We start from the raw sequence: 23,082 nt of genomic DNA on the forward strand, positions 1-23,082 counted from the left end.
AATAAACTAGATGGGACCTTTGGCAGGCCTCCTTATTCTGTCATACAAAGATCAACGGCCTCGTTTTGTACAGTGCCAAGCACCAGTGCTCTATAAACAGATGGCAACAGCATGGAATGTAACCGTAATAATAATTAACAAGAAGGGCAAACAAGCCTTGTGCTTAGAATTCCTCAGCTGTTGTTTATGCTGCCTCAAGTCCCTCCCATACACCGAAGCCCCTCCTGCATGAGGAAAGGCCTTGAGAAGGGGGCACCAGATGGCAGCAGCATCTCACAGGAGTTTTTGGCCCTGGGTGGCTAAATATTTGCCCATGTTCTTACCTGGTGGGAGGCAGGAAGGAGGCAAATTTTCTTCCTTCATCCCTTGGAGAAAAGGAGCTGGGTGCCTAAATTCAGATCCACACTGCATTTAAAACACATTAGGTAAAGGTACCCCTGCCCGTCCGGGCCAGTCGTGTCCGACTCTAGGGTTATGCGCCCATCTCACTTAAGAGGCCGGGGGCCAGGGCTGTCTGAAGACACTTCCGGGTCATGTGGCCAGCGTGACAAGCTGCATCTGGCGAGCCAGCGCAGCACACGGAAACGCCGTTTACCTTCCCGCCAGTAAGCAGTCCCTATTTATCTACTTGCACCCGGGGGTGCTTTCGAACTGCTAGGTTGGCAGGCGCTGGGACCGAGCACCCCGCTGCGGGGATTCGAACCGCCGACCTTTCATAGAATCATAGAGTTGGAAGAGACCACAAGGGCCATCGAGTCCAACCCCCTGCCAAGCAGGAAACACCATCAGAGCACTCCTGACATATGGTTGTCAAGCCTCTGCTTAAAGACCTCCAAAGACCTCCGCGTTCCTCTTAAAACACATTACTTCACCCAAAAGGGATGCGAGTGGCACTGTAGGTTAAACCACAGAGCCTGGGACTTGCCGATCAGAAGGTTGGCAGTTCAAATCCCCGCGACGGGGTGAGCTCCCGTTGCTCGGCCCCTGCTCCTGCCAACCTAGCAGTTTGAAAGCACCTCAAAGTGCAAGTAGATAAATGGGTACCACTCCGGCAGGAAGGTAAACGGTGTTTCCGTGCGCTGCTCTGGTTTGCCAGAAGCAGCTTAGTCATGTTGGCCACATGACCCAGAAGCTGTACGCCGGCTCCCTCGGCCAATGGAGCGAGATGAGCGCCGCAACCCCAGAGTCGGCCACGACTGGACTTAATGGTCAGGGGTCCTTTTACCTTTACTTCACCCAAAGAGTCCTGAGAACTGCAGTTTCCCTTGCACAGAGCTACAAGTCCCAGCACCCTTGAACTGCAGTTCGCAGAAATCTCGGGCAGGGAGCCAGGTGCTTCAAATGTGTGTCAAATGACCTTTAAATGCCCTATAACTCCACATCTGGCATTAGATTAGGAAGAAAGGTAGGTCCAGCTTTATGAGCATCTAAGAGCAGATCTTTGCAAAGGTGGAGGGGAGGAGCCGGTGAGAGTCACAGGGGAAGCAAACGGCCTTTATAATATTTGTTACTTTTCAACTAAAGCCGTTTATTTTGCGGTGACCTTTACTGCTGCAAAGGCTTGTGTCAATATTTCTCAGCCAGGCTCATCGTGGACACTGAGATTTGAACTCTGCTCCTTCCTATACCAGAACTTTGTCCAGACATGTTTCAGAAGGAAATAAGCAAGCAGCCAATGAGGAAAGAAGAGGGGAGGTTCCTTTTTTTCCCCTGTAGTCCAGAAACATCTGGAGGCTTGAAGGTTCCCATCCAGACAAGCACCCATCCCATCAGCTTCTTATATGGGGACAGGGGGGTCCAGGCAATGGCTGCAGACTCTCCCCAAGGATTTTGCCTGATGGAGCCCTGCCGTCTTACCAAAATGAGAAGAGGCTGCCACTGGGAAAGGGGAGGGGGCACAAATCCTGCTTCCCCATTGATCTAGGGAAGTCTGCACAGGCTCAGAACAGCAAGAGAGAGGCATAGCACAAGGGCTGGAGGTCTGGGTTAGTTCTAGGGGGTGCCCCCCAAACGCTCCATGCAAACTCCATACAACATCAAGTTAAGGCGCATCTAGGACTCTGTTATGTACTGAAGTTCTCACCCTGGGCCAGCAGGGGGATACTGTAGATAGTTTTCACTCAGGTCCACATATGCAAATAAGGAATTGAAAGTGACGTTCAGTGATGGGATAGTTACAGAAAGTTGTTACTGTTGCGTTGTAGTGGAGCTCTATATAAGCAGGCTGGCTGAACTCTTCAGTTCAGCTCTGTTCTGGCCTGTGAATAAACAAGAGCTGTCTGAAGAATCGCTGTGTCGTCTGATATGTTCACCCACAACTTAACAGACTCCTTCCCAACTTTTTCTGCTGCCCTTGGAGGCTTTGCTCCAATGGAGGTCCTTGGGAGTAGAGCGAGGAGTCCTTCGCTTCTCCAGGACCACCAAAGTAATGGGTCACTTTTCCAACATGAGATGGGATTGTAAAGCATTTGGGTATACTGAGCAATGAAAGCACAGGACTTACACTAAAGAATCCTGGGAACTGTACTTTACTCTTCACATAAGCTACAGTCCCCAGGACCCCAACAAACTACAATTCCCAGGATTCTCTGGGGAAAGCCCGGTGTTTTAAATTTGTGTTAGATCTGCTTTAAACATAGGTCAAAGGCTCCTCCTCCCATCTAACCCAGGAAGGCTGATTGGCAGTTTCAAACTACTGTATACAGTGGTACCTGAGGTTAAGAACTTAATTCGTTCCAGAGGTCCGTTCTGAACCTGAAACGGTTCTTAAGGTGAGGCGCGCTTTCGCTAATGGGCCCTTCTGCTGCCGCTGGCGCGCGATTTCCGTTCTTATCCTGGGGCAAAGTTCTTAACCTGGAGCAACCACTTCCTGGTTAGCGGAGTTTGTAACCCGAAGCATCTGTAACCCAAGTGTGTGTAACCCAAGGAACCACTGTACAGTACTCAGATCTTTTACATCATCTGTTGCCTGAGATTCTTTCAACTGGAGATGCCAGAGGCTGCGGTTGGGACATTGTGCATGCAAAGGATGTGTTTGCCCAGAGAGTGACAGCCTCTCCGAAACACGTAGCTGACGAGAACTAGAGGTGGGAAAGTCCCAGGACCTGTTGTTTTGAAATGGTGCAATATTTTGATGCTGCTCCCCACCACCATGAAAGAAAAGGACAAAATCATGTCTGTATTATAGCACTCTGAAAAGCCATACATTTTTTTTTTCTTGCAAAGCGAGGCAGACCTACAAATCGCTTCTGGCTTTCTGCTCCTCTGGAAATCCTCCGCCAGAGCAAGGGTGGGAGGCAACTGTCAGCCCACGCTGGGGAGCAGACGTTTATCCTAGACACCTCTGCTCTGAATGCCAGCCCCATGCCAGGATAAATAAATAGAGCTAGCAATTAGCAGCGTTTGACTCATTGCAGGAGCCAACACCCAGACTTCCTAGCTTCAGGGTGACAGGCTAGGAATCAAAGTCACTGCCTTCGCATCACACAGTCCCCGGGACTTCCTTCTACTCTCTTGCTCGTTTCAAACTTTGTGGTAGGGGAGCACAGGAATCAGGCTTAAGAGATCTACCTTGGGGTGTTCCCCCCCCTTTTAATATAACTTCTGAGATGCACCAACCGATGCCCAAACATACTTAAAAGTATGTGGGCAACAGGGTGCCTCTGTCTGTGCACCTGTTAAGGTGAGGAATTTGTCTTGCAGGATCACAATTACACTCACGGTCCTGTGACACAAAAAAATCCACTCCTGGTTTTCCACCTAAGCATTCCATCAGGCTGCAAAGATGGATCTGAAGGCCCCTCCATCTTTCCTGCTCAAAGGCCAGCTTTAGCAGTCTTCTCTCTCATTTATCAGGGACACGGGTGGCGCTGTGGGTTAAACCACAGAGCCTAGGACTTGCTGATCAGAAGGTCAGTGGTTCGAATCCCCGCAACGGGGAGCACCCGTTGCTCGGTCCCTGCTCCTGCCAACCTAGCAGTTCGAAAGCACCTCAAAGTGCAAGTAGATAAATAGGTACCGCTCTGGCGGGAAGGTAAATGGCGTTTCCATGCGCTGCTCTGGTTCGCCAGAAGCATCTTAGTCATGCTGGCCACATGACCCAGAAGCTGTACAAGCAACCCCAGAGTCGGCCATGACTGGACCTAATGGTCAGGGGTCCCTTTACCTTTACCTTAAACAAGGAAAACCAAATCTTTACACATCTTAATTTTCCTTCCTCTCGACTTTCCTTCCCTCTTTTCTGCGATTATTTATTTCATATCTTTTTATTCCTGCGTATCCAATTCATATATATTCACAGATTTCTCCTTATCTTCCCCTTAGTTGTCTTCTGCTGCACGTGTTTATATCAGTCCCCCTGATATTTTTATAGTCTTCAAATAGTCTTTCCCCATTCTGTTTTTAAAAAGAGAAATCTTTCCATTCCAACTGGTTGTTTTGAAAACTATGTAACTGAGGAATAATAGTTCCTGGACGATCTTTCCCCTCCGTCCTCCCAATTCCTTTGCAAGCCTGACATCTGGGATCCTTTGTAGCTGAAGACCTGGATAAAAATGCTTGAAATAAATAAAATAAATTAATAAAATTCCTTTGTTTCTGTGGCCTAACTCAGAAGGAATGGAGAGAAGACCCGGTTGTTGTCTCCATTGTTCAACATTTAGGAATCGGAAACCCCTACAAACAACCAAGAGCTCTAACCGGGATTCTGGTCTACCTTCTGCCAGCCCCTGCTTCACAGTGAGGTGGAGGAGAGAAGGTACATTTCACATGCAAATTGGGGCGTTTTATTTATTTTATCTGCTTATTTAACTTATATGCAGAATTCATCATGCAAAAGGCTGGGCTGGATGAATCCCAAGCTGGAATTAAGATTGCCGGAAGAAATATCTACAACCTCAGATATGCAGATGACACAACCTTGATGGCAGAAAGTCAGGAGGAATTAAAGGACCTTTTAAAGAGGGTGAAAGAGGAGAGCGCAAAATATGGTCTGAAGCTCAACTTCAAAAAAACGAAGATCATGGCCACTGGTCCCATCACCTCCTGGCAAATAGAAGGGGAAGAAATGGAGGCAGTGAGAGGTTTTACTTTCTTGGGCTCCATGATTACCTCAGATGGTGACAGCAGCCACGAAATTAAAAGACGCCTGCTTCTTGGGAGGAAAGCAATGACAAACCTAGACAGCATCTTAAAAAGCAGAAACATCACCTTGCCAACAAAGGTCCGTATAGTCAAAGCTATGCTCTTCCCAGTAGTGATGTATGGAAGTGAGAGCTGGACCATAAAGAAGGCTGATCGCCGAAGAATGGATGCTTTTGAATTCTGGTGCTGGAGGAGACTCTTGAGAGTCCCATGGACTGCAAGAAGATCAGACCGATCCATTCTGAAGGAAATCAGCCCTGAGTGCTCACTGGAAGGACAGATCCTGAAGCTGAGGCTCCAATACTTTGGCCACCTCATGAGAAGAGAAGACTCCCTGGAAAAGACCCTGATGTTGGGAAAGATGGAGGGCAGAAGGAGAAGGGGACGACAGAGGACGAGATGGTGGGACAGTGTTCTCGAAGCTACAAACATGAGTCTGACCAAACTGCGGGAGGCAGTGGAAGACAGGAGTGCCTGGCGTGCTCTGGTCCATGGGGTCACAGAGAGTAGGACATGACTAAACAACTAAACAACAATTTATTTTATGCTCCTCTTGAAGGGCACCCATTTCCAACAACCTCCATTTCCAATAACCTGCCCTGAGGCGAGGGCGCCCCTTCTGCGGCACCCCCTTTCCCTCAGCCCCGCTCAGGGCCTACGAGGCCTTGCCAAAGCCGGGGGCTCAAGTAACGGCCTGGCGGGGCCTGCCCTACGAAGCGCTGGGCTTCGCGCCTCCCGACAAGTCCCCGGCTTGGCGCGAGCGCCGCGTAGCTTGGGCTCCCCCTGCTGGAGGCAGCCTTGCCCTGATTGATTCAGGGGACCATTCCGTACTCCCATTAACCGCTCAGGTCGGAGGAACTACAACTCCCGGCATGCAATGCGAGCGGATCGCCCTGGCGGGGGCGGGTTTTAGCCCTCTCGATGTCGCTCCTCCTTTTGCAGCCGTTCTGAAGACTACAACTCCCGACTGCCCGCTGTGCCGGGGCGCGCGCCTCACCGGATATCCGGTGGGAAGGGAGGGTCCGGGAGGGGTGTCGGAGCAGCTGCCCCGAGCTCTGCGTGGAAAGAGGATTTAGGGCAGGGGGTCGCCATGGTAAGAATGGGGTGGGGAGGGGCTTGAAATATGGGGCTCAGCCGGAGGGGGAGGGGAGGCAGGGTCAGCAATGGGGGCCCCCAAGTCTTGGGTGTGGGGAGGGAAAAGGGTTGCTGGTGGGAAAATTAATGATAATTCCAATTATGCCAGTTTTCAGTATTAGCATTTGCTGCAATGCTTCAAGGCAGCGCTGTTGAATCCCTAACGACTGCCCTGCAAGGTAGGCCTCTGGTGTTGTGCCCATGCTTCTCTCAGGGTCAGAGGTCCACGGCCCACAGCAAGAAGAATGAGCAGCAGGGCTCTGTGGCCGCATCCTGAAGCTGACCTTGCTAAGGCCATTGGCATAAAGGTAAAGGGACCCCTGACCGTTAGGTCCAGTCGTGGCCGACTCTGGGGTTTATTGGCCGAGGGAGCCGGCGTACAGCTTCTGGGTCATGTGGCCAGCATGACTAAGCCGCTTCTGGCAAACCAGAGCAGCGCATGGAAATGCTGTTTACCTTCCTGCCGGAGCGGTACCTGTTTATCTACTTGAACTTTGCAGTGCTTTCGAACAGCTAGGTTGGCAGGAGCAGGGACCGAGCAACAGGAGGTCTCCCCGTCACAGGGATTCGAACCACCGACCTTCTGATCAGCAAGTCCTAGGCTCTGTGGTTTAACCCACAGCGCCACCCGTGTCCAAAGCTTTAAATCACCTGGCGTGCTGCGCCAACCTTGCCGTAGCTCAGTGGTTTAGAACACCTGCCTTGCAAGCAGAAAGGGTCGCTGGTTCAATACCAGGTAGGGCTGGGAGAGGCTCCTTGCCTGAATTCCCAGAGGACTACTGCCGGGCCGTTACAGGTAGCCGTGTTGGTCTGCCGTAGTCGAAACAAAATAATAAAAAAAAAAATCCTTCCAGTAGCACCTTAGAGACCAACTAAGTTTGTTATTGGTATGAGCTTTCGTGTGCATGCACACTTCTTCAGATACACTTCTTTTTCAATCGTCAGGTCAGGGGTCCCTTTACCACCAAACACGGGGCAAGAGGGACAGGCAGGAGGGCGTAGCTGCTGCAAGGAGAGCGCTGAGACGGGCTTTCCCACCCAGCTCTCCAGCTGCGGGTCGTGTGCCCAGGTTGCAGGGCAAAGGATGCCCAGCCGTGAGTTGGGCACAACATCTGTACAAAGCTTTGGGGTGGTGGTTAGAGTGCCTCCGGTTCTGATTCTGATCAAGGCTGCATCCAGCAGAGCGATTCTCCTATAAACAAAGGTTGCAAAGTTTGGGATTTATTTATTTTTGGTTCTCAAAAGGTGTGACAGGGAGATTCAGCGACGGGCAAAAGTGGCATTTAATTATTTCAGTATAGTCTAGAATCAAAATGTTTGTTTGTTTTTAATTTGCAAAAAATGGATCAATATCTTTCCAAAATGAGGGCAAGAACATCAAGGGATCATACTGCATGCTCACATGTTGAGTTGTACAGATATTTAAGGTACGTAAGTAATAGGCTCACGTATCTTTTTCTTATAAAGCAGTTGTGCTCTAGGTTCAAATCAAGCACAGCTATCGATTGAAAAAGAAGTGTATCTGAAGAAGTGTGCATGCACACGAAAGCTCATACCAATAACAAACTTAGTTGGTCTCTAAGGTGCTACTGGAAGGATTTTTATTTTTATTTTGCCAGGCCATTGTTCTCGTCGCTGGACTACAACTCCTATCGTCCACAGATAGCAGGGATGATGGGAGTTGTAGTCCAACGACATCTGGGGACTGAAGGTTGAGCAAAGGCTGGAGTGGGCAGTACATGAGCAAGATGGGGCCGGGGTTCTTCTGACTTGGTATAAGGAAGCTTTCTATGATCTTTTGCCCAAAATGTGCAAGGGATATGTGGGTTGGAGAGAGAGAGTATTTGTGGAGGAGAAGGCTTTGAATGGTTGCTAGCCATCCACTGTCGGAAGCAAGGATTTGGTGGGACAACATTAAAGCTTTAAGTAGGCTTCCCCTGCGCTTGATCCAGGCATTTATGAAATATTAACTGTACATCTATGGTTTTATCGTTCTCTCTCATTTATATTGTTTTCATTGTTTCTAGAACATGTGCTTTACTTTTGCCTTGGGAGCTGCAAAGCAGTTTCTAAATTTGCAAAATAAATAACAATAAACCGAAATCCTCCTCTTGATGTGCAACTTGGAGAGGGTGCATGGACTTAGTGGGATTTTCTGTTGGGAGGAAGGATGTGCAAGTGCTGCCCATAGTTGGAAAGTAGCTAGACGATGCCTACAGGAGATGGTGGTAGTGCCCCATTTGACTGGCACATGCAGAGGAGGTTGTTGTTGTTCAGGGCAGAGAGCAGTCCATGCTCATGGAAGTTGCATCTTTTCTCCTTGCTATTCCCTTTTCCCCTGATCGCCAAGTGCTCTCTAGAAAACCCAGCAAGTGGAATTATCCAGAAATGCCAATATTTCCACTGCAACATATTATGGTTTGTAATCCAGTGACTTGAGTGTAGTGCATGGGTAGGCAACCTAAGGCCCAGGGGCCGGATCCAGCCCTTCTCAATCTGGCCTGCGGACGGTAGAAGGATGTTTACCTCCCCGCCACAGCAGTACCTATTTATCTACTTGTACTGGTGTGCTTTTGAACTGCTAGGTTGGCAGAAGCTGGGACAGATCAACAGGAGCTCATTCCGTCGCGGGGATTCAAACCAGGCTGACCCCTGGTGTAGTGCATTGCAGACACAGTGGGTACAATATTATGGCGTGCCTTTAATAGAATCATTTAGAGTTGGAAGGGTGCAGTCCCCTGTATTTTGAGGAACCTCAACTAAAGCATCCATGACAGATGGCCATCTAACCTCTGCTTAAAAACCTCCATGGAAGGAGACTTCACAATCTCCAGAGGGACTCTGTTCTTTTGCGGTTGGTCGGTCACATAAATCAAGGAATCTTAGTCAGTTGTAAGAGGATTAAACTGTTCTACGTTTGCCTATGAATAAGATCATATTTCTGCAGGTAAAAATATACTTGTTTTATCTTAGCAAAAACCATTGTAGAAAAGGCATTCTGTTATTTTGCTTCCCATTTGCACTTAGATTAAAAACAAACTTTTTTTGAAAAGTAAGATGTGCTGCCGTATATAAGCCATGGAAACCTTTTGATTTGTGAAAAGAGTGGTTGTGATTTATTCACTAAATATTGCAAACGCACACACCGATTCTTGAGTTCATTAGAGTTTGTTACAACTTGTATTCACACAAAGAGTTCCTTGTCAAGTTCTTCGAGCTGGATATTGTGCAAATCCTTTTTGGAAGCGGTCTACTTCATTAGAGCGGGGAGGAGACTGGTCCCTTTCTGTGGCTTGGCTTGCTTGCTTGAGTTACCTGGAATCTTTACATTTCTTAATGTGAGGTCTTTGCTTCGCTTCAACTGTGGTGTGGATGGAGCTGTGCTCCTAGCTTGTGGTATAGCTTCGAAGTAGATTTCTTTTTGGTCTCTTGATACTAGAATAACATGCAAATCATAACACGCTTTTTTCTGGTTCAGATCTTAAATATCACTCCTAAAAATGTGCATTAAGATCTGATTTTATAATTCATTTTTAAAAACCTATGCTCGGGCCTGAACACAGTATTCTTCGGAAGCATCTGTCCTTGAGAATTCTGGAGAGAGATAACATGTTCATATGCTTGTGGATCTGTGACATTTCCTCTCTAGTCAATTCTTGCGGGAGGAGAAATTCTAAAGGGAAGGATCTGTCTGTTAGTTGTGCAACTCTCATTTCCCTTGTGGCTTTTCCGTGGAAACGCGTATCCGCTACACAAGCTCGTTGGATAACAAGGGGCACTATTTGGTAATTTGGGTGTCTGCATTTTTTTTTTTAATGCAAAGAAACGCAAGCAGAGTCTTTTCCATGGGTGTTTCTTCTTACAGAATATTCGCTGACATCTACATATCAAAGGAGCGGAAGCTTCAATTCAGGCATGGTGTTTCACAGTGCAAGGGGATGTTACAGCCAGGATGCGGGTGGCACTGTGATCTAAACCACTGAGCCTCTTGGGCTTGCCAGTCAGAAGGTCGGTGGTTCGAATCCCCGCGATGGACTGAGCTCCCATTGTTCTGTCCCAGCTTCTGCCAACCTAGCAGTTTGAAAGCACGCCAGTGCAAGTAGATAAATAGGTACCACTCCAGCGGGAAGGTAAACAACGTTTCCATGCGCTCTGGCTTCCGTCATGGTGTCCTGTTGCGCCAGAAGCAGTTTAGTCCTGCTGGCCACATGACCCGGAAAGCTGTCTGTGGACAAATGCCGGCTCCCTCGTCTTGAATGCGAGATGAGCACCGCAACCCCATAGTCACCTTTGCCTGGACTTGACCGTCCAGGGGGCCTTTACCTTTTACAGCCAGGAAAAAATCCTTGAAGGACCACATTTGGCCCCTGGTGGAGAACGCAGGATCCCACCTGGTGTCAGAAGTGACCCATGCAGTGAGAGACAGAACCTCAGGAGAGAGTGACCCATGCGTGCCTGCACTTTGGGCTGGAGCGCAAAGATTCTTGTAGTGCCCTGTGTTTCCCTGTAGCTTGCTCATTCCTTGAAAGCTTTTATGCCCAGGCAGTATCTTATGGGAGGTGACAGGGCTGTGTATCTCCTGTAGGCTGCATTAGGACAGTGCTGTCATACTTGGGACCAGATCTCTCGGGAGGTGTGCCACCACTGTCGTGCCGCCTCTGTGAGGAGGAAAGTGGATGGTGTGGATCAGGGGTCAGCAGCCTTTGTCAGCCGTGGGCCAGTCCACCGTCCCTCCGACCATGTGGGGGGCTGGACTGTATTTTGAAAAATAATAATGAAGGAATTCTTATGTCCCACAAATAACCCAGAGATGCATTTTAAATAAAAGCACACATTCTACTCATGTAAAAACACCAGGCAGGCCCCACAAATAACCCAGAGATGCATTTTAAATAAAAGCACACATTCTACTCATGTAAAAACACCAGGCAGGCCCCACAAATAACCCAGAGATGCATTTTAAAGAAAAGGACACATTCTACTCATGTAAAAACACCAGGCAGGCCCCACAAATAACCCAGAGATGCATTTTAAATAAAAGCACACATTCTACTCATGTAAAAACACCAGGCAGGCCCCACAAATAACCCATAGGTGAAGTAAAGGGACCCTTGACCATTAGGTCCAGTCGTGACCGACTTTATTGGCTGAGGGAGCCGGCGTACAGCTTCCGGGTCATGTGGCCAGCATGACTAAGCCGCTTCTGGCGAACCAGAGCAGCGCACAGAAACACTGTTTACCTTCCCGCTGGAGCGGTACCTATTTATCTACTTACACTTTGACGTGCTTTCGAACTGCTAGGTTGGCAGGAGCAAATAACCCATAGGTGCATTTTAAATAAAAGGACACATTCTACTCATGTAAAAACACGCTGATTCCCGGACCGTCCGCAGGCCGGATTGAGAAGTCGATTGGGCCGTATCTGGCCCCCGGGCCTTAGGTTGCCTACCCCTGGTGTGGACACTTGTTCAGCCTCTTTTTATTTAATTTTTTTGAAAAAGCAACATCATGTGATGCTGGAACAGATAGCCAGCCATCCCTTGTTTGTCTTTGCTGATTCTGCTGGGCTGGCTTTCTGGATACAGGGTGGGTCCCTTTCCTATCTCTTGAGCAGACTAGGCATGAAGAGGCATGGATGGAGGCTGACCAGAAATAGCTGCTCTGTTCTTTAGGGACGCCCTTGAGCTTTCCCCTGAAGCACAATCCATGCACACCACAGCAAAAGGAAGTCAGAGGGAGGAAAGGGGAAGGAAGCAGCTGGGAGATATGGCAAGAGAGGCAGGAGCTGTTCTGGTCAGGAGAGCCCTCAACAGCCCAGTTTCCCTCCCACCAGCCCTAGCCAAAATGTGAGGGGTGTTTTAGTGTATCTGTAGAGCAACGAGTTGGCAAAGGCTGAGTTTCGGCATTAAAACGTCCCCATGAAGACTCGGAACCCCTGTGAACGTTTGCATTTTACGAAAAGTTAAAATCTGCATGGCTGTGGGATTCGTCTCCCTTAGACTGGCCCTCAAGCGAATTTGGAAAATGGGTGATCTCAGGAGACAGTCTCTGACTTGCATCTTTGCAGGCCTCCGAGTAATAGGACAACACAGTGCCTATCCAGAAAACTTCAGTCTAACTTGCCCACCCCCCCAATAAGGAAGGGGATCATTCAATGGGAATGTGAAGGTGTTTAGGGGGCCTAATATGGCCCGTGGGTCGGTTTAATCCGGCCCCCCTGTGGCAGTTTATTTCCTGCGAGGAAATCCTAAAAAAACCTCAACAACTTCAACCTTAAAAAAGTTAATAATAATAATAATAATATCTTTATTGTCATTGCCCCCTCTCGGGGACAACGAAATCAACAACTTTGGGGTAAAATCATAAAGCTCAACAACCTCAATCCTAAAAAAAACTTTGGTCGGCCCTCACAGCCCTTCATTTCATCAAATCTGGCCCTCTTTGGAAAAAGGTTTGGACACCACTGCTGTACAGGCTTGCTTGGGCGTAAAGCCCTCTGAGCTTAAAGTGAGCGTTAAACTATAAGCTGTAATTCTCTGTAATACGTTCAGGGAAATGAATAAGAACGGTCCCAGTGAGCCCAAGGCACCCATGCCTTGAGGAGGAGGCCTGTTGCTTCTCTGTGCGAGTGCCTGGTGTGTCCTTGCTACTTTCCACTCAGCCTTTTTTTTGGGGGGGGGGGTGAAGCCACGATGTGTATGTGCATTAGTTACGCTTGGCCCAGCCATTCCCGATGCAGAGGCTTTCCCCCAAGGTAGGGGCAGCTCTTGGCTTATGTCCAGTGTTAGAAACTGAGATAAATAAGCTAATTGCCAGATAGCACCTTAAAGCTAGGTTATGGTCGCCGTGAAATGTCTAGGCGCCTTTCTTTTGCAATGTGATTTTTGTGTTGTTATTACTCATTTCATTTCTTTTTTTTATTAAAATAATTCAGCATTAATACACACATATTGCTAGCATGCAAGCATACATTTCATACAATCCTTAAAAATGTTCAAACATACCTACACTCACTCCCACAGATAATTACTTTTCCCATCACCATCCACGACCCCTCACCCCTCCTTTGTGTTAGAGTTCCAGTCTACTCGATTGCAATTTCTTTCCACTTCTATGTGATTTTTGTGTTGTTATTACTCATTTCATTTCTATACCGCTTTACATTTTAAAGAAAAAACCTCAAAGCGGTTTGCAACACATTAAAAGAATCCGGAATAAAACAAATTCAAGCTTCCAAGAAAATATTTCAGAGCCTTCTCTAAGTGACATATTGCTTTTCCCATATTTATTTACCTATTTAATTTATATAGCTGCCCCGTAGCAGAAGTACTCTAGGAAGACAGTCTGGTGCAGTGGTTAGAATGTCAGAGTAGGGCCTGAGAGATCGGAGATTATTTGCTAACCTGGCATTCAGAGATCTCCACATGGTCGCGATTGGACCTGCGCCAGTTGCAAAACGCACCTGACGCCTAGGGAATTTTGAACATTGCTTGTGTCCAGATAAGAAAGGATACTCCGACAGTGACTGTAGGCAATTCTCTACCCCTGCACAGTTTACAAACTAATACCTAAGAGCAAAGGGTATTCTCATCTGTAATTTGTTTTTTAATAAGCATGTCTTGGGTATCAGTAGTCTGGAGGTAAAGGTAAAGGGACCCCTGACCATTAGGTCCAGCCGTGACTGACTCTGGGGTTGCGGCGCTCATCTCGCTTTACTGGCCGAGGGAGCCGGCGTACAGCTTCTGGGTCATGTGGCCAGCATGACTAAGCCGCTTCTGGCGAACCAGAGCAGCGCACAGAAACGCCGTTTACCTTCCCGCCGGAGTGGTACCTATTTATCTACTTGAACTTTGACGTGCTTTTGAACTGCTAGGTTGGCAGGAGCAGGGACTGAGCAACGGGAGCTCACCCCGTCGCGGAGATTCGAACCGCCGACCTTCTGATCGGCAAGCCCTAGGCTCTGTGGTTTAACCCACAGCGCCACCCGCGTCCCAGTAGTCTGGAGAGTGCTTATTGAATCCCAGGTATCTTTGACGCTGCTTTCTTCCCCCTTCTACAGATTCGCTTTATTCTGATCCAGAACCGTGCTGGCAAAACGCGCCTGGCCAAGTGGTACATGCAGTTTGACGATGACGAGAAGCAGAAGCTCATTGAGGAGGTCCATGCCGTTGTAACTGTGCGGGACGCAAAGCACACCAACTTTGTCGAGGTAACGTCTCTGTCCGCTCGCGGCTTTCCTTCGTGTAAGAAGCTGTTGTGCTTTTGCCTTCCGCAGGCCGAACTGGCTTCGGCAGAGGGGATTGAAGGGCAGAGTCTCTTAGGACTTTTAGCTGTAACATGGCTTGGCTGGATGGCTTGGGTTACCTGCCATCGTTTGCTGTGTCAGCACCCTCTTGCCTGATCTCTGTGTTTCTGAGTACAGTGGTACCTCACATTAAGTACTTAATTGGATCCAGAGGTCCGTTCTTAACCTGAAACAGTCCTTAACCAGAAGCACCACTTTAGCTAATGGGGCCTCCTGCTGCTGCCGCGCCGCCAGAGTACGATTTCTGTTCTCACCCTGAAGCAAAGTACTTAACCTGAGGTACTGTTTCTGGGTGAGCGGAGTCTGTAACCTGAAGCGTATGTAACCCGAGGTACCACTGTACAGTCATACCTCATGTTACATTTGCTCCAGGTTGCGCGTTTTCAGGTTGCGACCCGGAAGTAACAGAACGGGTCACTTCTGGGTTTTGCCACTCGGCATGCGCAGACGCACAAAATGACATCATGCGCAGAAGCGGTGAATTGCGATCTGCGCAGGCGTGGGTTGCGTTCTTTTCAGGCTTCAAACAGGCCTCCGGAATGGAGCCCGTTCGCAACCAGAGGTACCACTGTACCATGTGTTTCTCCAGGTGTCACAAAGTCCTGGAGGCAGCTTCCACTACAGCATAAAACACCAGCAAAAGCCTCTACAGTGGTACCTCGGGTTACATACGCTTCAGGTTACAGACTCCCCTAACCCAGAAATTGTACCTCGGGTTAATAACTTTACTTCAGGATGAGAACAGAAATCGTGCAGCGGTGGCAGAGTGGCAGCAGGAGGCCCCATTAGCTAAAGTGGTGCTTCAGGTTAAGAACAGACCTCCAGAACGAATTAAGTTCTTAACCAGAGGTACCACTGTACTGCTTTTCATCCAAAGATCACTGGGCGGTTAACAACAGATTGATCAATTTTGCCAACAGATGGCTGTATTTATGCCAGTTAGGAATTTGAAGGACAAGGGAAAGAACACACTGTTATTTACTTATTGAAAGTATTTTTTATCCTGCTCTTTGGCTGAAAAGACTCTCAGAGCAGTTAAAAAACCCTCAGGATTACAATCTAAAGTAATCTTAAAAGTGCATATTCTCTCAATGCCAAACTCTGTTACAGTGGAACCTCGGTTTCTGAACGTAACCCATTCCGGAAAACCGTTCGACTTCCGAAACGTCCAAAAACCGAGGATCAATGGGCAGTTGGCAAAATCCATTGAAAAAATTGAGAAATGTGCCTCGGAAGCCGTTTGACCTCCGAGGCATGTTCAAAAATGGAAGCAATTACTTCCAGGTTTTTGGTGTTCGGGTTCCGAATTGCTCAGCTTCCAAGGCGCTCAAAAACCAAGGTTCCACTGTACTTCTATTGGCACCTGCAGCTGCACAGCAAGCAAGAATAAAGACCATTTTAATGGGTCATAGAACCATAGAATCATAGAACTGTAGAGTTGAAGGGAACCCCAAAGGCTCTAGTCCAACCCTCTACAATTCAGGAATCCCAGCTAAAGCATCCGTGACAGATGGCCCTCCAACCTCTGCATATTGAGGTCATTTTTGTATAGTCCTTCAATGCTTCCGCAATAGGAGCCTTTCCCCTTTCCAGACTCCACAGTCCTACCCTAACCTGCAAAATACACCATCTTGTGCTTCTATCCAGTGATTGCTATATTCACCACCTTTTCTCTCTCTCTCCCCGCCCCCCAGTTCCGCAACTTCAAAATTATCTACAGGCGCTACGCAGGGCTTTATTTCTGCATTTGTGTGGACGTGAACGACAACAACCTCGCCTACCTAGAAGCCATTCACAACTTTGTGGAGGTGAGTAGTGCCTGCAGGCTTAAGTATGCGCCCTAAGAATGCCCACGCATGTGTGCTTTCACACCCAGGCATGATAAGCGACGCCCCAGCGCAGATGAGGTGGTAAATTATTTCTGAACAGTACCACTTTAGACTCTGGGTGGAAGATTGTGTGATCAAGCGCTCCTGTGCCTGGTTCCCTGTAACCTCATTTCTCCCAGTGAGGGAACCTCCAGAAGGCCCTCGGAGATGGACCTCAGTGTCCGACTGAACAATGGGGGTGGAGGCACTCCTTCAGGTATACTGGGCCGAGGCTGTTTAGGTGTTGGTGTTGACCTTTAAAGCCCTAAATGGCCTTGGCCCAGTATACCTGAAGGAGTGTCTCCACCCCCATCGTTCTGCCTGGATGCTGAGGTCCATCGCCGAGGGCCTTCTGGCGGTTCCCTCATTGTGAGAAGCAAAGCTACAGGGAACCAGGCGGAGGGCATTTTCGGTAGTGGCGCCCACCCTGTGGAATGCCCTCCCACCAGATGTCAAAGAGAAAAACAACTACCTGACATGTAGAAGACATCTGAAGGCAGCCCTGTTCAGGGAAGTTTTTGATGTGTGACATTTTAATGTATTTTTAATCTTTGTTGGAAGCTGCCTAGAGTGGCTGGGGAAACCCAGCCAGATGGGTGGGGTACAAATAATAAATTGTTGTTGTTGTTGTTGTATTAGGGCTTTAGAGGTCAGCACCAACACTTTGAATTGTGCTTGGAAACGTACTGGGAGCCAGTGTAGGTCTTTCAGGACTGGTGTTATATGGTCTCGGTGGCCACTCCCAGTCACCAGTCTAGCTGCCACATTCTGGATTAGTTGTGGTTTCCGGGTCACCTTCAAAGCTGGACCCACGTAGAGCGCATTGCAGTAGTCCAAGCGGGAGATAACTCTTTTCAGTTCTATGTCCTTTTATTAAGGGACATGCCAGCATAGGAGTGGAGTGGCAGAGGGGGTACGAGTGAAAGGGGACTGAGCGGAGAGATGGCCTCTTCTTCTGTTTGTCTTGTGGTGAGTAGGAGGATTGAGTGACCTGGGGCAGGAGACAGGAAGCAACAGGAGGGGTTGTGTCCATGGCACGCCTTCAGAAATTGAAGATGTCCCCCCAGAAAGTTTTCAACCCCTATCCCAATACAGTGGTACCTTGGGTTACAGACGCTTCAGGTTACAGATGCTTCAGGTTACAGACACTTCAGGTTACAGACTCCGCTAACGCAGAAATAGTGCTTCAGGTTAAGAACTTTGCTTCAGGATGAAAACAGAAATCGGGCTCCCGTGGCGCAGCAGCAGCAGGAGTCCCCATTAGCTAAAGTGGTGCTTCAGGTTAAGAACAGTTTCAGGTTAAGAACAGACCTCCAGAACGAATTATGTACTTAACCCAAGGTACCACTGTATTGTCTAGTCAAAGTGGCAGAGCGGGTGGTGCTGTGGGTTAAACCACAAAGCCTAGGACTTGCCGATCAGAAGGTCGGAGGGTCGAATCCCCGCAACGGACTGAGCTCCCGTTGCTTGGTCCCTGCTCCTGCCAACCTAGCAGTTCGAAAGTACGTCAAAGTGCAAGTACATAAATAGGTACCACTCCGGCGGGAAGGTAAATGGCGTTTCCGTGTGCTGCTCTGGTTCGCCAGAAGCGGCTTAGTACTCCTGGCCACATGACCCGGAAGCTGTACGCCGGCTCCCTCGGCCAATAAAGCGAGATGAGCGCCGTAACCCCAGAGTCGGCCACGACTGGATCTAATGGTCAGGGGTCCCTTTACCTTTACCTTTTACCACTGTATTGTCTATTCAAAGTGGCAGAGATAAGGGTCTTTTCCTGATCCTTTTCACTGGACATGCCAGAACTGTGCAAAATTAGCGCTCCACCTCTGAGCCTTGCAAATGTTAGGCACCTTCCTTGCGCATGACTGTGGCCCCCCAAAATCATGACTCCCTTCCTCCTCCTCTCTTCCCAGGTGCTGAATGAATATTTCCACAACGTCTGTGAGCTCGACCTCGTCTTCAACTTCTACAAGGTGGGTTTTTGTTCCCTGACCTTTTCCTATAAGGCAGAACGAGGAAGGAAAACAAACCGTGCTTGTGGATAAAAAAACCTTGGTGCTCTCGTTTATTTTATTTAGCCTGACAAGTCATATGCCGCATGATTACTGCGCAACGAGTTTAAGAGGTAAATTCAATGAAAAACTAACTATGGGGTTGCAATTGACTTAAAAGGGGCACTGAAATAAAAAGGGAAGAATGCCGGTTTGGTACATACTCTTGCTACCCCTAAAGAAAAGGGGTGTTGTGCTTTGCTAAGTCTGTGCACCTGCATGGGTCATGTGTTCATATTCTTTTAAATTAAATTAAATTAAATTAAAGCTGCTATACCAGCTGCACTGGCTCCCGGTGGGGTACAGGATCAGGTTTAAGGTGCTGGCTTTAACCTTTAAAGCCCTATATGGCCTAGGACCCTCGTACCTACGGGACCGCCTCTCCTGGTATGCCCCGCAGAGGACCTTACAGTCTTCAAACAAAAACATCTTGGAGGTCCCGGGCCACAGGGAGGTTAGGCTGGCCTCAACCAGAGCCAGGGCTTTTTCGGCCGTGGCTCCAATCTGGTGGAACGCTCTGTCACAAGAGACTAGGGCCCTGTGGGATTTGACATCTTTCCGCAGGGCCTGCAAGACAGAGCTGTTCCACCAGGCCTCTGGCCAAGGCGCAGTCTGACCCCCTCCTTTGGTAATCCTCACAGAACTCTAGCCCAATGGTTGCCATGAATTTGATTTTGAATTGATTTTAGAATGTTGTGTTACTTTTATTGTTGTTAGCCCCTCTGAGCCCGGCTTCGGCTGGGGAGGGCGGGATATAAATAAAATTTTATTATCATTATAAAAATAAAATAAATAATTGAGGAAAATGCTGTTTCTGAGACACAGTCAGGGCACAGTGCCAGCAAAGAACGGGGCAGGGTGACCTGCTGGTGCCAGCCCTGCCCACAAGGTGGTGTTAGACAGCTGCCTAAGGCTGCACTTTATGAAGCTGCATCTGATTCAGCGCCGCTGAAAGAAGCTTCTGTGTTCCTGGCCTTGCTTCTGGCCCCTTGAGAGGAGGAGCAGAGAGGGGGTCAAGGAAGGGTGAGGCCTAGGAGTGAGACATCAAACAGTGGTGGGACTTGAGAGGCACCCAGCGTGCAAAAGGCCAAATTTCCCTGCCAGCTGGAGGCCCAGAATTCATGCACCACAAGGAGTGTGGAGCAAGGAAGAACCTCCAAGGGGAGGAAAGACCTTGCTATGGAGTAGGAGGCATGAAGTAGGGCCCAGTCTGGACCTTTAGGAAACTGCAGCCAGCTGAGCAAAACCTGGATCTTGCTGGTACCTCACCAGTGATTGGGGTCGGAGCAGTGTTGGGTCCTGCACTTGGGCCATCTGCTACCAGAGGGTGGGATCTGCTTTGCACCCCTTAATAATAATAATGTCATTGTTTATACCCCACACACCTGGGCAGCTTACAACATACAGTGGTACCTTGGTTCTCAAATTTAATCCGTTCCGGGAGTCTGTTCGACTCCTGTAAGGGTTTGAAAACCCAGGTGCGGCTTCCGATTGGCTGCAGGAGCTTCCTGCACTCAATTGGAAGCTGCGCCGGACGTTCGGCTTCTGAAAAACGTTCGCATACTGGAACACTCCCTTCTGGGTTTGCGGTGTTTGGGAGCTGATTTGTTCAGGAGCCAAGCTATTCGAGTACCAAGGTACCGCTGTATGTAAAAAAGAGGAAAATACAGTGGTACCTCGGGTTACAGGCGCTTCAGGTTACAAACTCCGCTAACCCAGAAGTAGTACCTCGGGTTAAGAACTTTGCTACAGGATCAGAACAGAAATTGTGCTTCGGCGTTGCAGCAGCAGCGGGAGGCCCCATCAGCTAAAGTGGTACCTCAGGTTAAGAACAGTTTCAGGTTAAGAACGGACCTCCAGAACGAATTAAGTTCTTAACCCGAGGTACCACTGTATCAAACATTAAAAACCTCCTTTGCTTCCTTTTGGAAAGGTGGCAGAGAAGTCCGGACACATGCTCCTTTAGATTCTTTCTAGAGGATTCCCCCACAGCGCCCCCTTTCTTAGAGGAGGAACATCTGTATTTTCTCTGCAGGTTTACACCGTGGTAGACGAGATGTTCCTAGCCGGCGAGATCCGAGAGACCAGCCAGACGAAGGTCCTGAAGCAGCTCCTCATGTTGCAATCCTTGGAATGAGGAACAGAGGAGTAGATCGCCTCGGATCTCCCCCCTCCCCCGGCAAGATTCTGCCACTACCCCCCCCTCCCTCCAGGGCTCATCTCTCTTCACCCCAGTCCCCTGAATCATTGACTTGCTCGGAGCAAATTTTTGCCACTTAACCTGTAGCTGGAGGTTTGCGGGAAGCGAGGGGGGCATCTTGAATTGGCATTCCTAGTTTGGATTCCTAGCCGCACTTCCTCCTGCACGGGCCGGACATGCGAAGGGGGCGGAGAGGCCGCTGGTTGGGGCTGGGTTGCTTTTCTGGAAAAGGGGAGAAGTGGAGATAGCTGCCGTCACCCCACCCTCCCTGTGCTACCATCCCAACACAACCTTCTGTCTCTGCCCTTCAAGTCACCAGCCTGCTGCCCACCCCTCCCCCTCCATTCACATATGAAAAAAAGTGTTGTGCCGCGTCTGCCGTAGAAGAGGGACCATAAGTGTGTGTGAGTGCGTGTGATGAGTGTGTGTACTGCCAGTAAAGTGATGTACCGATTAAATAAAGCATCTATGGGACACTTAAACCCCCACCAAGAGAGTCTTGTGGATGTCTGATAGGAGGGCGTTCCTGGAGCCTTAGGATGGTTTCACCTGGCGCTTAGAAGCCTTGGCACCAAATACATGTCGTAGGTTAATAAGAAGCCGCGTACAGTAATGGCAGGTTTCCAGTTGCTGGGAACCACAGGAGGACAGAGCGCTCTTGTGCTCAAGTCCTGCTTGGGGGGTTTTCCATGGGCATCCAGCCAGCCACTGAGAACAGGCGTTGCGAGGTGGGGGGTACCTCAGCCTTACAAACTACTTGGGCATCCAGAATACTTATTTATTTGTTGTGTTCACCTCCCACCTTTGACTTCCAGGTGATCAAGGGTGTGTGTGTGGCTCCACTAATTTAATTTCTACAACAGCCCTGTGAGGTAGGCTAGGCTGAGAGGTAGTGCCTCTGGCCCAAGATCACCCAGTGAGCTTCCGGGCCAAGTGGGGATATGAATTACAGTGGTACCTTGCAAGACGAAATTAATTCGTTCTGCGAGTTTTTTTGTCTTGCGAATTTTTCGTCTTGCGAAGCACGGATTCCCATAGGTATTAACAGTTTTAAGAAAAAGGAAACAAACTTGCAAGACGTTTTGGTCTTGCGAAGCAAGCCCATAGGGAAATTCGTCTTGCGAAGCAACTAAAAAAACGAAAAACTCTTTCGTCTTGCGAGTTTTTCGTCTTACGAGGCATTCGTCTTGCGTGGTACCACTGTATTCTATTCCGAACTTTAAAATGGAAAGCATAATGCTGGTGGTCAACAAAAGAGGTTCAAAGACTCTCTCAAGGCAAATCTAAAGAAATGTGGTACAGTGGTACCTCGGGTTACAGGCACTTCAGGTTACAGACCCTTCAGGTTACAGACTCTGCTAACCCAGAAGTAGTACCTCAGGTTAAGAACTTTGCTTCAGGATGAGAACAGAAATCGTACTCCGGCGGCGTGGCAGCAGCAGGAGGCTCCATTAGCAAAAGTGCTTCAAGTTAAGAATAGTTTCAGGTTAAGAACGGACCTCCAGAATAAATTAAGTACTTAACCCGAGATACCACTGTATAAACACCGGCAACTGGGAAACACTGGCCTGCGAGCGTTCCAGTTGGAGAACAGGCTTTACCAAAGGTGTCATGGGCTTTGAAGACGCGCGAACCCAGGACACAAGGGAGAAATGTGCTAGGAGGAGGCACGCTTGGCAAATCCACACCGTGATCAACTCCCACCCGGAAACCAATGTCCCCACTGTGGAAGAATGTGTGGATCCAGAATTGGCCTCCACAGTCGTTTATGGACTCACTTTTAAAACAGTGTTTATGGAAGGGGGGAAAAAAGAAAGAAAGAGAGAGAGAGAGAGAGAGAGAGAGATCGCCGAAGAGAGAGGGAGAGGGATGAACTCGAGTCTCGCAGGTCCCTCTAACCACTATACCACACTGACGATTGTTACTTGTAAGCAAAGTCTTAACTCCTCCCCCTTTCCCTGCCTCCCCTTCCCAGCACAGACAGCAGCAGAGGTTCGGCTGGTGTCTACACCTTGGCAGAAGCAGAGGGGAACTGCAGACTTTTTCAGACATGTGCAGATGAGTTATCCGGGTTTAGCATTTATCCCAGTAGCTGAACACTCCCGCATGCTTGAGAGAGGACCTCCCCACCATGCACCCTTCATGCGAAGGGTTTGGTTACACCTTTGGTGGTTTTGCATGCAACCCTAGAGCCTTCTAAAGGTCAGGGCAACCCGGCTGCAGCAAATCTTTATTTGAAAGCAGTATTTAAACAGCAGGGTCATGCGGCTGCAGATAGACCTTGATTGCATCTCCAAAAGGCGGGTGATTTCATGTATTGCATCCTTATTTGCCTTTATATGACTGTCACAGGAGCATGAGGAATCGAGGCCGGAGCCAAGCCTA

General features: G+C 48.8%; 1 protein-coding gene across 1 annotated transcript; it reads left to right on the forward strand.

The window, feature by feature from the left end:
* Positions 1 to 6,080: 6,080 nt before the first annotated feature.
* AP2S1 (adaptor related protein complex 2 subunit sigma 1) lies at positions 6,081 to 21,185 on the forward strand. Its single transcript, XM_081922477.1, has 5 exons — positions 6,081 to 6,235; positions 14,336 to 14,485; positions 16,276 to 16,389; positions 18,360 to 18,419; positions 20,533 to 21,185. Exons 1-5 carry the CDS (start codon positions 6,233 to 6,235, stop codon positions 20,632 to 20,634), a joined length of 429 nt encoding a protein of 142 aa, XP_081778603.1. The 5' UTR covers positions 6,081 to 6,232; the 3' UTR covers positions 20,635 to 21,185.
* Positions 21,186 to 23,082: the final 1,897 nt, after the last annotated feature.

This window comes from Podarcis melisellensis (assembly GCF_964234715.1).
Source record: "Podarcis melisellensis genome assembly, chromosome: 8".
In the NCBI taxonomy this organism is placed as follows: domain Eukaryota; kingdom Metazoa; phylum Chordata; class Lepidosauria; order Squamata; family Lacertidae; genus Podarcis; species Podarcis melisellensis.

Bases quoted from the DNA above. Each gene is read 5' to 3' on its own strand.
- AP2S1 (XM_081922477.1), top strand. The intron at 14,486-16,275 runs GTAACGTCTCTG...CCCGCCCCCCAG, and splicing joins AGCACACCAACTTTGTCGAG to TTCCGCAACTTCAAAATTAT. The intron at 16,390-18,359 runs GTGAGTAGTGCC...CTCTCTTCCCAG, and splicing joins CCATTCACAACTTTGTGGAG to GTGCTGAATGAATATTTCCA.